The 16,927-nt window shown below is 34.8% G+C and overlaps 1 protein-coding gene across 2 annotated transcripts in view; it reads right to left on the reverse strand.

Moving 5' to 3' along the window:
* Positions 1 to 16,927, reverse strand: part of LOC126634473 (receptor-like protein 6) — a 151,264-nt gene that overhangs the window by 99,547 nt on the left and 34,790 nt on the right. The window contains exon 1 of one of the 2 annotated variants that reach the window (XM_050305003.1): positions 2,124 to 3,207. In XM_050305003.1, coding sequence (XP_050160960.1) covers positions 2,124 to 3,077 — 954 coding nt within the window. In that variant the 5' untranslated portion in view covers positions 3,078 to 3,207. Of the gene's footprint in view, positions 1 to 2,123; positions 3,208 to 16,927 lie in introns of those variants that run through there. The other variant, XM_050305004.1, reaches the window with a different exon arrangement.

A 16,927-nucleotide genomic window follows, 5' to 3' on the forward strand; every position in this document is an offset into this window, starting at 1 on the left:
ACCCCATTATTGTAATATAACATAACAACATATGCTGAAGCACCATAAATCATAAAAAACATGACATTGGCCTTGAAGACCTAAACATTTCTCTAGCCGATAGACACATCAAGCTAAGTTCGGCGTCCCCTCGTTGGCTTTGCGGTTGTTGACTTCCTCCTCCTACTGAATGTCTCCGCAAACCATTCATGCTTCTTGTCTGCCAATATGTTTCCAGCAACCACTCCCACTATTAGTCCGCTAACAACTCCCGGCAAGACTACATACCAGTCAAACTCAAATGGAAATCCAACATTTTCATCTTCTTCAAATCTTGATGGTGGCGGCAGCCTCGAGCTCTCAGAACCCTTGCATTTCTTGGACAAAGGCTTTCCACACAGACCTGAGTTTCCTTGGTACGAATCTTCTAGGAATGTACCAAATTGTTGGCCAATTGGTATAGGCCCCCAAAGATGGTTATGCGACACATTGAAGTACTCAAGGAAAGTGAGTTGTGCCAAACTACTGGGGATCCTTCCTGAGAGCTTGTTTTGAGAGAGATCCAACGATTCAAGTGCAGTCAAGTTCCCTAGAGATGAGGGGATTTGACCAGAGAGAGCGTTGTTGGAGAGGTTTAGAAAATGAAGTGCTCTTAGACTCCCAATGGTACTTGCTGGAATATCTCCTTCAAATCTATTACTTGATAAATCTATGAGTCTCAGATTATAAGGGGTCTGAGCATATTTCAACTCAACACCTTTTATAGGAATTATCATCGAGTATGACATTTGAAAGAATTCTCCATATTTATTTATGTTGTTGTTCGATTGGACTTCAAAGTACTGGCTTCCCTTGTTTGCGACAACATATTTCATGAAATTCCAGTTCTCCATGTACTTAGAAGGCAACATACCTGAAAATAGATTGTTGGATAAATCAATGATGCACAAGTTTGGGAACTCATGATTAGTTGGTGGCTTCCCAATTACCCCATGAAATGCGTTCGACCGCAAAATGAGACTCCTCAATACTGGAAGTACCCCTAACCAAGAAGGGAAGATGTCACTGAGCTGATTGTTGCCAACGTGAAGAAACTTTAACTGGTTGCAATCGGCCATTGATCTTGGTAGCTTCCCCTGTAACCGATTATAACCCAAGAAAACCAATTTCAAACTATTTTGGTTACCACAAAATGGAGGAATATCGCCATGGAAAGAATTAAAACCCAATACTAGCATTTCCAAGGTACTGGACTTCCCCAAACACTGTGGAACCATGCCACTCAGGCTGTTGTTGTTCAAATTAAGAACATGAAGATAATTCAAATTGCAGAACAATGGTGAAACTTCTCCACTATAATTATTGTGGCTGACCATGTATGACGTGATAGATTGTGGTGGAATTGGCAAGGACCCTTGTAACCAATTAGTCTGAAGATTAAAAAGCTGCAGATTTTTCCATGGAAGAGTGACTGGATTTTCCTCAATGCCTGTTAAGAAGTTAAAAGTGAGGTCGAGATTGACCAAAGTTTCTTTAGTTGCATTCCAAACCCATTTTGGTATTTGGCCATGAATATTGTTCCAAGAAAGGTCTAGGGCTCCCAATTCGTATTGATTTTTCAAAAATTCTGGAAACTCTGTCAAATTGCAATCAGCCAACCTCAGAATTTCGAACTTTGGAAGAGTAGCACTCAAACCAGACTTGACATGCACGGATAACTTGTTGTAAGATAAATCAAGTCTTTTCAACCTTTTGAGGTTGGAAAACTGATCAAACTCAACTAATCCACTCAAATTATTAGAGGAAAGGTCAAGAAATTCAAGATTTCTCAAGTGGAAAAGCGACTTAGGAACTGCTCCTTGCAAATTGTTGAAGGCGAGCTGCAGATGAGTTAATTGGGTCGACTCTAGTGCTAGCCAAGATGGGATTTCACCAGTAATTGAATTGGCACCCAAGTTTAGATACGCAAGTTGGGTCAGGTTAGCCACAAAACGTGGGAAATTTCCCCATAAGTTATTAAACTTAAGATCCAAATAGTTGAGCTTGGTTAGTTTTCCAAGACAAGACAAGGAATCAGGAACTAAGAATGGGCCTGCGGAAACGTTATAAAATGAATACATCCCAAGGAAACTGAGCTGGGTAAGGTTTCCAAATGAAGATGGAACATGGGAATCAAAACCACAGTTTGAGATGTCAAAGAAATTTAAGGAATGAAGGTTTTCGATAGAACTAGGAAGTTCACCAGAGAAATTTGTCCCTGAAACAACCAACGTTTTGAAGGAATTGGTCTTGTTAAAAGTAGGAAAATAACCATTTAGCTCTATGTTCGAGTCTAAACTAAGCTCTTCTAGGTTTGGTAGGTGGAAAATGCCGATTGGGAATTCCCCATACAACCCACAGTAGCTTAGATTGAGAGATGTGAGAGAAGATGCATTGACCAAGATATCAGGCACAGTGGAGTATATGCCTACATCACTAAGATGAAGTTGTTTTATGCTGGTAAAGTTTTGGACTAGGATTCTCATGTTGGACTTCCTAAGCTCCAAACCATTATTTTGAGACAGATCAAGGGTAGACAGTTTGGATAGCTTTGAAATTTCAGATGGAATTTGGCCAGAAAATGTAGACAATGAAAGGTTGAGATAGGATAGACTTGAAAGGTCATGGCCCAATCTCGATGGTATTTCAGAGGAATTGAAGTCATTATCTGAAAGGTCAAGCATCTGCAAGTGAACAAGTCGGAAAAGGGTGCTGTTTGAATTGATAGAACCATAGAGACAGCTGCTCTTGAGGTCAAGGCCAATGACATGGCCAGATTCTGCATGGCACTCAACACCATCCCACGAACAACAGTTACTCTGATTTTGATCTCCTTCTCGAGCCCAAGATGCAACCTTCGGATAAGCAAAAGGAGATGAAGAAGCTGACTTGTTTATCGTAAAGCTTTCCTTGAATTGTAACAAGAACGAGTGTTCGTCAGCATGGCAAAGTGTCTGTGTCTGAGTCTGCACAAATGAAAAACAGTGAGTAGCATCGAGTAATAGCAAAAGAAGACAATGCAAACAGGTAAACTTGGAGAACCAAGATTCCATTTTCATGGCAGTGTGTTTTTCTAGTTATAGGAAATATTGTTTTATGGCTCTCGGATAATTAAGAGTGGAGAAGTTAACTCCTTTTATAGACACAACTCATGCAATGTATAAATAAATAAAAAGTAAGAGTCGATCGATGAGTGGGTGGTGAATTGATGTCTCGATCAATTGAAGACTTGAAGTCCTTCATTGTTTGCATGTAATAATTGCAAACTCGATCGTTTAGTTTTATCTGTACACTCTTTTGATCTTAAAGAATGTGAATGTAATACTTTGAGCAAATAAAATCAGTGATCGCCATCACTTGAAGACTTGAAGTCAAGTCGTCGTTTGCATATGTGACTCATCTCAATGGCAGTGGGAAAACGACTTGAGCTTCGACAAATTCCAGCGACGACTCCGCCGAGCTAACCTACAAGAGTCTGCCATTAAATGTTGTTGTTACTTATTGGCATTGGGTATCAGGCAATTGTCTCAGTTGAAGTCAAGCTATTAAGGCCAAATTTGCCTTGTCCCACATGATAAGTCATCGTTAATTAGTAATTACCATTCATGTTCTTGTCATGATAAATATTAAAAGTGACATCAAGAAAAAATAGAAATTGCATTTATAATTCAGTAATACAAAAGATCAACACAAGGGTTACATCAATAGCATCTTAAAATCTATAGTTCCTCCGGCCACGGTAACAAAGGGCCAACAAAAGGGCCGAAATTACTCGTCCCATCTCCTTCTTGCGTCTAAGATGCAACATGTTCTGATACCATGAAGAAAGTTGAGGTTCTAACATAAAATCAATTGGCAATATGAGGAGTAACCCAATCTCTTATAGCCCTTGCAAGGTTTCTCTTTCACTAATGCATGACTCTTTTACCTAAGCAAAAGAATCTGCAGAAGTAGACTTGTTAATCGCAAACCATTCCTTGGATTGCAACATCGCAGAGCACTCATCAATAGAGTCAAGTCGATTATTGTACATCTGTATGATTGAATCGATCGAGTTAGCTAGCGGGTTTAATTCCGTGTTTATCACGCTAGCATCTATCTGAGTAAACAAATTTTTATTTTTAGATACGATACAAACGCCCCTAATTTGTCTATAATATTTTACAGACACTAAGCCATCTATAAAGTTCGGAAGAAAAAAAAAGTTACATTGTATATGTCTAATTTCAATCATATATGTAGTGCTCACATATGTACATGTGTTATATATTACAGATACGTGTTATATTATTTTGCTTAGGGTGAAGCGCCGATTTAAGTTCCTGAACTATCACTTCAGTGAAAATTAAGTTCCTAAATTATTCTTTTGGTAAAATAAGTCCTTAAATTCATTGCAAAGCTATTTTATCCAAATTTTCGTTAACTTAAGTAACTTGACACACTTTGAGTGTAATACCTTTTTTTTTCTCGCCTATAAGCCCTTAACATTTCATATAGGTTACGAATCTAACGTCTAATTTACCTACCAAAGTTAACTTCATACATTACTTCTTTATGAAAAATTACCAATCTACCCTCCAATGTGTATCACATGCAAGTAATGTGACTTCAATTGATGGAAAATTGAATATAGTAGTTTTGAAAGTAATATTATGATGTAATTGGCAGATTTTTATAAGTCAATGACTGATTTTTCTGAAGAATACGTTAGGGACCTAATTTTCACTCAGGTAACAATTTAAGGACTAAATTGCCAATTCATCCTTTTGCTTACCTATAAGGGTTTTTTGTCACAAATGGTCCCTGAAATTGACTCTTACCATCAAGATGGTCCCTGAAATTGAAAATCAGGCAATGTAGTCCTTCCGTCATAATAGGTGTCGCAAATCAATGTAGTCATTCCGTCATAATAGACATCAAAATAGGTGTCGCAAATCAATGTAGTCCTTCCGTCACAATTCCGTTAAAAGTTATGTTAAGTGTTGATGTGGCACATAAATGAGCCCCACAAGATTTACAGATTTTTATCACAAAAGGTCTCTGAAATTGACTCACACCATCAAGATGGTCCCTGAAATTGACCCACATTATCAAGATGGCCCCTGAAATTGAAAATCAATCAATGTAGTCCTTGATATTAGATGTCGCAAATCAATATGATCTTTCTGCCACAATTCTGTAATAATTTTTGTTATGTGCTGATGTGGGTTTAATAATTAATTAAAATAGTTGTCTAAATACATTTTTGCACAATGAATTTTTTTTTATTATAGTAAGGCGTACTCCGAAGAGAGATATCTTCCATAAATTCTCAAAGGCACAAGGCTTAACCAAGGCCTAAGAGGGGGCGTGGAAATAGTTTAATAGACGCACCTCGGGTATAACCTCATTATCTCAAGGCAGACCTCCCTGTTCTTTGCATCACCATACCACCAGGGAAGCGCCAAACAAGCTCTCCAAGATTAAGGTTGTAAGGATGTTGATCGCCTAAATGTTAATGGTGATGTCCCAGAAGTCGTTGCCAATCGCCCAAGCCGTCACCAAAGGTGATCTCTCAATTTGATGAAGGGTGTTGAAATGTGTAAAGATCGGTATATTGAGATTAAATATATATATATATATATATATAATATAATAGAGAGTGAGAGAGGTAGAGAAATGTGGACTGGGATCGAAGGTGATTGCAAGACTGAGTATTTGGGTTGACAACTTTTTTATTAACTATTAAATTATTAAGACTCTTTGTAATTTTTTAAATTTAATTAGACTTGTATAACCCATTTATGTGTCACATCAGCACATATAGAATTTTTGACAAAATTGTGACCGAAGGACTACAATGAATTGAGACACTTAGGGACTATATTGATCAATTTTCAATTTCAAATACCATTTCGATGTTCCGGGTCAATTTCAATGACTATTTGTAAGGAAAAAAATGACCTATAGGGCCCATTTATATGTCACATTAGCACTTAACAAACTTTTTAACAGAATTGTGACGGAAAGACTACATTGATTTGCAACACCTATTTTCAGGGACTACATTTATTGATTTTCAATTTCAAAAACCATCTTGATGGTGAAGGTCAATTTCAAAGACCATTTGTAATAAAAACCCTATAATATATTACAAACACGCGGGTGATTTTGGAGACTCGCAACTTTTATTGCATCTATGGATTGGATAGAGCACGACAAAACAATACCACACTACACAAAGGATGTATATCAGAATCCACCAGATTCAAGTTCAACTCCATAATAACTTAAACAACTTAAATATGGAGATCAGATTTACAAGGACTAAAAAGAACTTTATTCCCTCCTCCTCGTGCGTCTTGGCTGCCTCTATTGGATTTTTTTTTTTATCAAGCTAGAACATACACTCAAGACTTCACAAGAGATATGCAAGATTTGGATAAAAATGAAGAATAAAAGAAAGCTTAAGTTTTTGTGGAAGATGGTCTTGAACCAAAAAAACCCGAAAGTTGGTCTTTGGCTTTTTTGTTGATTTCAACGGAGAGATATTTTTCCCAAGAGAGAGTTTCTCACTTTTCAATACAATCTTAACTTCCTCTACACACTAACACCTTTATGGTTCGAGCCATATTGACTTCCTAGGCACAGAAGCAAAACACCAACATGACCTTCACAAAGCCACAAAGTCACACTGAAATATTACACAAAAGGATATATGATGTTCTTATAAATTTATAATTACAACTAAACATTAATTAGTATATTTAACACTTCCCCTTAATGTGAAGTTGTTGAACTTCCAAGAGTGTTCTCAAGTATTGAAATCTGATCTTTGACAATGTTTTGGTAAAGATGTTAACAACTTGCTCCTTTGTTCTGCAATAGACTAGATTGACTTCTTTTTCTTCAACATCGTTCAAATGTTAGATTTAGAAAATGTAACTGGAAAAGTTTAAGTTATATACACCTTAAAAGTTTTTGTTTGTTTGATGCATTCTCTTTCATTTATCTTCCTTCCCTCCCCTCGATCCCCTCTACCCTTCTAATGCAAATAGTAGTAAACTTGAAAACAGATCCAAAACAAAATCAAATGTTGGGTGTAGTCCCCTCTATCCGCTTTTTACATTTTAAAGTAACCTATTCAACCAAATGTAAAATAACCGGATGTGGACCTTCTTTGTGTAATATTTCGCGCTCAATATGCATCAGTGTGTCCCTCCACAAGCAAATGATTATGTTTCGTTAACATAAACCCTTGCAATCGAGGATTTTAGTTTCTTTCAACAAGTATAATCGATATGTTCTTTGGAATAGGAATAGACTCTGCTTAGATCAAGCCACATCTTCCTCATATATATCTTAAGTTTAATGAAAATTTTAGTTTTTTATTATAAAAAAGAATTGTATAATGCTTGTTTTTTCCCCATAAAGGAACCTACTTGTCTTCCCATTTACTGTTAACATATATTTACCATACAAATATCATAATCGAAATTGTTTATTCTCTTTATTATCATTTCAAAATTATTCAATTTGGAAATCTTTTAACCATTAATTGTTGGAATTTAGGATTATTTTATTGTTTGAATTTGGGCTTAGCCCGTTAGTATTAGGGTTAGGTTAGTTCTCTACATATATGATGTTTTGTAGCTTGTAGAATAAGAAGTCAGCCACAATGTAGCCTCATAGGGTTTTGTAGCCGTTTTGGCATTCTCGTTCGTTTAATAATATTCTTATTTTATAGTTTTGTTCATCGCACACTCTGATATTCAACTTTTATATGGATAAAACAAATAAACAGTTCACTATGAATATGCTACTTGTTACTAAAACCGTTGATTGACTTGGCATGAATGGGTGACTAAAAGATCTCTGAATTGAAGGATTTTTTTGCAGATGTGATTATGATAAAGAGAATAAACAATTTTGATTATGATGTTTGTACGGTGAAGATACGTTAATCGTAAGTAAGGGGACAAGCATTATCTAAAAAAGTGTATGATAATACTTGTATCTCTTGGGAGATGAGCTCATTCTCCCATTTTCAAATAAAGTATCTTTACTATAGAAGTTTCATAATGAGAATCATTCAATTTCTTAACCTTCATTTGGTACTGTTGATTTGTTTGATACATTTGGATCTAAACAATCTCTGATTCAAATTATTTTTTTGTGGAGATGATTTTCTAATGAAGTTTATAATATTGAAAGGTTCCATTTATAAAATTTATACGGTAAAGATTCATTATTTGTAAGTGAGAAAATAAGCTCATCCCAAAAAGAGAACACAAGTATTATTCTTCACAAAACATACGCAAAAAAATATGGGGATGAGTGACGAGTCATTGAAGGGTGACAAAAAAGAAATGAAAAAGAAAACCAAACAAGGAAACGATGAAGTCAATAAAATGCCGATCTTGACCACTTGAAGGTTTGGAAGTCATATGAGTCGTTTGCAAGTAAACATCTCAAGCTAACCTACAAGAGTCTGCCATCAATGTTGCTGTTACTTATTGGCATTGGGTATCAGGCAATTGTCTCAGTTGAAGTCAAGCTATTATGGCCAAATTTTCCTTGTCCCACATGGTAAGGCATCACTAATTAGTAATTACCACTCATGTTCTTATCATGATAAATACTAAAAGCGACATCAAGAAAAAATAGAAATTGCATTTGTAATTCAGTAATACAAAAGACCAACACAAGGGTTACATCAATAGCATCTTAAAAATCTAGAGTTCCTCCAGCCACAGTAACAAAGGGCCAACACAAGGGTTGCATCAATAGCATCGAAACCCAAAATTGCGTACTCCTTTGATGACAACAATTACTCGTCCCATCTCCTTCTTGCGTCCAAGATGCAACCTTTGGATAAGCAAAGGACCTGCAGAAGTAGACTTGTTAATCGCAAACCATTCCTTGGATTGCAACAAGGCAGAGCACTCATCAATAGAGTCAAGTTGATTATTGTACATACGTATGATTGAATCAGTCGAGTTAGGTAGTAGGTTTAATTCCGTGTTTATCACGCTAGCATCTATCTTAATAAGCAAATTTTAATTTTGAGATATGATACAAACATCCCTAATTTGGCTATAATATTTTGCAGACACCAAGCCATCTATAAAGTTCGGAAGAAAAAAAAAGTTACATTATACATGTCTAATTTCAATTATATATGTAGTGCTCACATCTGTACATGTGTTAAATGGTACAAACACGTGTTATATTATTTTGCCCATAATATATTATAAACACATGGGTGATTTCGGAGACCTGCGTTAATATATATTACATCTATGGATTGAAATATAGCAAGACAAAACAACACCACACTACACAAAGGATATATAACAGAATCCACCAGATTCAAGCCATAATAATTTAAAGGGTCATTTTGGTTCCGATCCCTAATCAACCTAGTTGATAGAATGAAATTTTATTTGTTTCAATAGTTTGATCAAGGTCCCTATCATCATTTAAGGGATTTAACTCATGCATTTATGTTTGACAAAAAAAAAAAAAAAAACTTCATGCATTTATGCATTCAATATCCCACAAATTATGAAATTTAAACAAATCCAAATAATATTGTTACAAATATAACAATTACTTAAAAATCAAGAATAAAGTAATTTGTTCTTCACATAGTTCTAGCAAAAAAAAAAACGTACCTGCATAATTATTAATATAGTGCAAGAAATAACTTTTGATATATTTTAAAACATAAAATAAACACATATAATTAGCATGGGTACGTTCATAAAAAAAGTATTGGTACAAATTAAATTAAAAATATGGGTACTTATTAAAAATCAAAACTATGGGTACAAATTAAATTGAAAAGATGGATACATATTAAAATTCAAAATTATGGGTACAAATTAAAACTAAAAAGAATATTGGTATAAATTAAAAAAAGGATACAAATTACAAATAGAAATATATGAAAAAAAATACTAAAAAGATTATATTTGAAAATGATTACTAATTTTAATTTTTAAATTGACATATAATGACTTGTAAATAAGTTAAGTTAATATTCAAATAATGACATGAAGAAAAGTCAATGACCCTTGATAAAAAAGAAAAAGGAATAAGGTTTCGATTAATGAGAATGAAAAATGAGGGATGAGAACCTAATTTATCCTAACTTAAACAACATAAACATGGAGATTAGATTAACATGGACTAAAAAGCACTTTATCCTCTCCTCCTCGTACGTCTTGGCTGCCTCTGTTGGATTTTTTTATCAAGCTAGAATATACCCTCAAGATTTCACAAGAGATGTGCAAGATTTGAATAAAAAAAGGAGAAGAGAAGAATAAGCTAAGCTTCTGTAAAAAATGGTCTTGAGCCCAAAACTAGAAAGTTGGTCTTTGGCTTCTTTGTTGATTTCAGCGGGAGAAATATTTTCCCCAAGAGAGTTCCTCACTTTTCAATACAATCTTTACTTCCTCTACACACTAACACCTTTATGGTTCGAGCCATATTGAATTCCTAGACACAAAAGCCACAAAGTCACAATGGAATATTACACAAAAGGACATATGATGTTCTTACAAGTTACAATTACAACTGAACATTAATATATTTAACACTTCCCCTTAATGTGAAGTTGTTGAACTCCCAAGAGTGTTCTCAAGAATTGAAACCTAATCTTTGACAATGCTTTTGTGAAGATGTTAGCAACTTGCTCCTCTGTTATGCAATAGACTAGGTTTTCTTTTTCTTCAACATCATTCAAAATGTTAGACATAGAAAATGTAACTGGAAAATATTAATTATACACCTTAAAGTTTTTGTTTGTTTGATGACCCCCTCTACCCTTCTAATACAAATAGTAGTTAAACTTGAAAACAAATCCAAAACAAAACCAAATGTTGTGTGTAGTTTCCGCGTGTGATGTTGAAAGTCCTTTCATTATTTCAAAGTCGATCTTATACCATCTGTTTTTTACATTTTAAAGTAACCTAATTATCATCTCAACCAAATGTTAAATAACCGGACGCGGACCTTCTTTCTGTAATATGTCGTGCACAATATGCATCCGTGTGTCCCTCCACAAGCAAATGATTATGTTTCGTGAGCATAAACCCTTGCATTTGGAGTTGTCTTCAAGTGTCGAAGAATTCAAATTAGGACATTTATCTGATCTTCACTAGGAGCATGCTCAACATGCTCAACATGCTCACCACACTCACATCACAAATCTCATGTCTCATATGCAATGTCAGGTCATGTGTGTGACAAAGTAAATTAACTACCCTCCAACTTATAGTACCGCTCTTTGTTTGTTGGAACGTGATCGGGATATTCTCCTATATGTTTATTCTACAGAATTGGAACATTTGCAGGCTTGCAATCGAGGATTTTAGTTTCTTTTAACAAGTCTACTAGATATTTCCTTTGGCATAGAAATAGACCCTGCTTAGATCGAGTGACATCTTCCTCATACATATCTTAAATTTAATGAAAATTTTAGTTTCTGATTAAAAATAAAAAATAAATAAAATAAGTTGGAACTGCTTGTGTTTTCTCATGAAGAAACCTACTTGTCTTCCTACGTACTATTAACGTATCTTCACTTTACAAACATCATAATCGACACTGTTCATTCTCTTTATTATCATCTAAAAATCATACATGCAAAACATCATTCAATTCGGAGAATTTTTAACTATTCATAAGCATAAAATAAATAATAAACAGTTCACTATGAGGATGTTACTTGTTACCAAAACCGTTAATTGGTTTGCCATGAATGGATGATTAAAAGATCTCTGAATTGAAGGACTTTTTGCATATATGATTATGATAAAGAAAATGAACGGTTCCGATTATAATGTTCGTACGGTGAAGATGTGAAGATATGTTAATCATAAATGGAGGGACAAGTAAGTTCTTCCATGGGGCAAACACAAATATTATCCAAAATGTTGGAATTTTGTTGAGTATTTCATAATACATATTCATTGCAACCGTTTCTTTTCCTCCCATTCACTATGCCATATTATAGTTTTTTATTTGATATTATTGCATGGTCGTTTCATCACTTATAGCCTTATTTCTAGCTAGGCAACTCATTTCATTCATATTATAATTGAGAGTTAAATGGGGGAGTGATACATTGTGAATTGCCATCTTGATTAACCCATTAATTGGGTAATTATATAGTCTAACGTTTTAGACCATTTTGTTTTCATATAAATATATTCTCATCTATTCCTTTCCAAAAAAAAAAAAACACTGAAGCCATCCTTTTGAATCATCACTCTTCAAAGTGATATATCCTTCAAGTTTAACATACCAAGGGAAAGAATCGAGTTGTTCATTCGATCCAAGTATTGCGAATGTACGCTTACGAGGATCATAGGTTGTTGTTGTTGAATTCCATATCGACCGTAGAAAAAGAAAAGTAACAGTTTAAATAACCTAACACCACTCTAACTAATATTGAGGTATTTTGTGATAAAACCCCACACCTGACGGATTGTGCATGTGGTAATTACCAAGTTGGAGACAATATCAGTGTTGTTGGAAGTGGAATTTCGGCCTGTCTATCTACTAATTCTACATCCTATCAGAGTCAAGGAGCGGGCTCATACTATACTTCCACAAGATGGGTGGGTCCCCTTGGCCCCGTGCGATGATGGTGAGTCTCGTAGCCCCGCATGTAGGGTGAGTCCCCTTGACTTCACGTGGTTGTCGATGTGTTGTGACCCACTAATTGGGTCCCACGTGATGGAGCAAGTTGAATCCCACATCGGCCATAGAAAAAGAAAAGTAATAGTTTAAATAACGGAAAAATTAGTTTTCGGTCCTTAGTTTCTAATGTCCATTAACTAAGACTTTATCAATTTTTTAGATTTGATCAAAGTCCCTATCATTAATATATTAATGAATTACATGTAAGTTACATAATTTTTATAAAAAAAAAATAGTAATTGATTTATAGTTTTAATACTCACGCCCTTATTAAACTCCTAATTAATTTTCAATTCAAACATTTCCCAAATAAAAATAAATAAATTAGAATAAGTTTGTACCCATTAAATTTTTATAAAAAAATTTCAATTTTTTAAGCTTATATGTATCAATTCTTAAATATATCAATTTGTTAAAAATGTACCCTTTTTTTAATTTAAAATGTACCCATTTTTTTTATATAAAATTTCATTCAATCTTTTCTCTAATCCATTTTTAAACTTATATGGATACATTCTATTTTCGTTAATTTGAGAATGTATCAATGTCAAGTTTAATAGAAGAAATTTAATAATGTTATTAAGGCTTTTTTTTTTTGGTGCTTTTGAAAAATGTACCCATGCTTTGGTACAATAATTTTTTGGTTAGTTTTGATGAACGTACCCATGTACACACACACACACACACACACACATACATAAATACACATACACAATATATTGGAGAGTATAAGTCATCTTTAATATTTTTAATCCCATAAAATATGGGTTTCATTTAAAATCTCATTAATATAAATAACTACAAATTTTATTTTTAATTTAAAAATATAATAACCTACATAAAAATACATTATTACATTAATGTCAGGGACTTCAATCAAAAGTTAAAAACCACCAAGGTTTCAATCAAAGAACATTAGTAGTTAAGGACTGCATCCAAAATGTCCCTTTAAATAACCTAACACCACTCTAACTAACACCGAGGCCTTTTGTGATAATACTTCACACCTGACGAAATGTGCAGGTGGTAATTACCAAGTTGGAGACAATATCGGTGTTATTGGAAGTGGGACTTCGGGCCGTCTCTCTGATAATTCTACAGTTGCATCCTGGAGGGTAGGGTGTCATAACCTGTTACACCGTGACATTGTCTTAGAGGGGTGAAATAGACTCTTAAGGATGGTGAATTTACACGTCTCAACCTAAAATCTTGTTCTAATCAAGGATCAATGAAGAGCGTTCTCTACCTCAGAAGATAAGTATCTTTTCATATTTGGTTTCTTATATTTAATAAATTGTGGTGAGAAAGTTGTGATATACTATATTAATCTTATGTGATTTAATTGTAGGAGAAGTAACATCCGAATCCCCAATATTTCCAACACAAAAAAACCTTTATGGCAACACTTATGTCCCCCATTTGAGAGATGAACTCATTCTCCCACTTAAAAATAAACTATCTTTCACTGTAGAAATTTCATAATCAGAATCGTTCAATTTCTTAATCTTCATTTGAAGATCATCCCTACAAATATCATTCGAATTAGATATTGTTTAGTTATCTAAATATAACAAACAAATCAACAGTTTATCATGAATATGTTACTTGGTACCTACACCGTTGATTTATTTGATACATTTGGATTTAAACGATATCCAATTCGATTGATTTTTTTGTGGAGATGTTTGCAAATGAAGATTAAGAAATTGAAATATTCTAATTATAATATTTCTTTTGAAAGTGGAAAAATGAGCTCATCTCAAAAGAGAGAACACAAGTACTATTCTTCACAAAACAAACCCAAAAAAATATGGGGATGAGTGATGAGTCATTGAGTAGTGACAAAAAAGAAATGAAAAAGAAAAACCAAATAAGGAGACGATGAAGCCAATAAAATGCCGATCTCGATCACTGGAAAACTTAGAAGTCATATGTGTCGTTTGCAAGTAAACATCTCTAGCTAGCCAACAAGAGTCTACCATTAGTTAGTCTATAAGAGTTTACCATTAGCTAGCCTACAAGTAAACATCTCTAGTTGTTGTTACTTGTTGGCGTTACGTCTCAGCCAATTGTACTAAGTTGAAGTCAAGCTATTAAGGCCAAATTTGCCTTGTCCCACATGATAAGGCATCGCCAATTAGTAATTACCACTCATGTTCTTGTCAAGATAAATACTAAAAATGACATTAAGAAATCTAGAAATTGCATTCATAATTCAATAATACAGAGGACCAACACAAGGGTTACATCAATAGCATCCAAAAATCTAGAGTTCCTCCGGCCACAGTAACAAAGGGCTAAAGCCCCATCGAAACCCGAAATTACGTACTCCTTTGATGGACAACAATTACTCGTCCCTTCTCCTTCTTCCAAGATGCAACCGTTGGATAAACAAAAGAATCTACAGGAGCAGACTTGTTGATCGCAAAACTATTCCTTGGATCGCACCAAGGCAGAGCACTTATCCATCATGTGTGGTGCTCCCATATTTACATGTATTATATATGTTGTGCGGAAGCGTCAAATATGAAACCAATAGGCTAATACGGTAAAATATGACAAGACAAATAATCCAAAAGACACAAGGATTTATACTGGTTCGGCGTAAGCCTACATCCAGTTCCGAGACGGCGAGGAAATTCCACTAATATCAAAAGGAGATTACAAATAGAGTTTTAACTCTCAAACCCAAATCCCACATACACCCAATAGCTCTCACTAAAACAAAGAACAAATGGAGAAAATGGAAACATATACCAAATTCCTTCTCTCCCAAAAGCCACAACATGTAGCACAAATATCTTTGATTGAGTTATCACTAACCAAGGGGGAAAGCAGCAACTCTATTTCAAATGGGAGAGCCGAATGCTCTCTCCTCTGCTCACTGATTAGAGCTGTCAACAAACAACTCCCTTTTTTCTCCTCTACTGCCGCTCCCACTTCACCAAAGGCATAACCAAAAACATATAATAAACAAAAGGAACAAAACCATAATTGCCACATATTCTTTGCCTTTGTAAAAGCCACAAATCAAGGGCTAGACATCATAATGATGTCCCCCTTTTCCTTATTCTATTTTATTAGCCGAAAGGTATTTTGGCTTGTTGTCCACTTGGTCACAAATCCAACAATCTCCACCTTGACCAAGTTCCGAAAGCATCACAGAGAATCGAATCAACAATCACCATAAGCACCCAAAGTACAAACTAAAGACAACGGAAACTAAATCAAATTCCCCAAACTTACCAGTGCTCATAACAATTTCCACCTCGACTCAAACTGTACCAAAGCCAACGAAAGTGAACATTTCTCTACCGTCTTCTCCAAATTTGCAAACCATAAGTGCCTTGATTAAAAAACAAAAGTGATTCAAACGAAGAACTGAAATTCTTCAATATCACCGACAAAAGATCAAGCACACCATACCAAAGTTGGACACACAACGAACTCCACCTGCTCACAAACACCATGGTCTTAAACTGCACCAATAGACTCATTCACATAGCATGGCACATTCTCCAAGTCAAAACTGATTACAAATTTGGCAACAAGGTCTCATATACCACATACAAAAATAAGCCCTTCACTCAAGTTTACCATCATCACATGAGCACCAACAGGACAACCAAATTTTAAATTCAAATAATCAGCAGGAGATCCAAAACCATACCTCAACTGGAGTCTTCAAGAAAACTAATTGCAGATGATGGAGACCAACAGACCAAATAGCAGTGGCAAACAAATCCAACCAAATGTCCATAGACCAAGGTTAGAAAGCATATGACTTGCCTTCTACAAGAGGGTTCCACACAAATGTTCCGCATTAGGTGTCTCACTATCAAAACCTTGCAGAACTCAACAAATTGGTCCTCACTGAATACAATTTTACCAAAAGGCAAAACCATACCAATATCCAAAACAAACAAAAAACAATGAAGAGGCAACTGACAAAACACAAGCACAACATAACAAAAGAATCCTTACAAACTCTTAAATCTCCATATGTAGCGAAGAGATTCAAGAGTACCCACAACACCAGATTCCTTTTTTTTTTTTTTTTTTTAATATTTCAGATCTGGTGTAGCCAACTGTCATCATAGAACAAAGTCGAAGTCGTCATCGACGACATTCGCACTCGCACCAGCATTATCTTTCAGTTTTGGGCAATCAACTTTCCAATGCCCTTCCTTGCGACAATAGTTGCATGTGTTGTTTCTGA

Source organism: Malus sylvestris, chromosome 9, assembly GCF_916048215.2.
Source record: "Malus sylvestris chromosome 9, drMalSylv7.2, whole genome shotgun sequence".
In the NCBI taxonomy this organism is placed as follows: domain Eukaryota; kingdom Viridiplantae; phylum Streptophyta; class Magnoliopsida; order Rosales; family Rosaceae; genus Malus; species Malus sylvestris.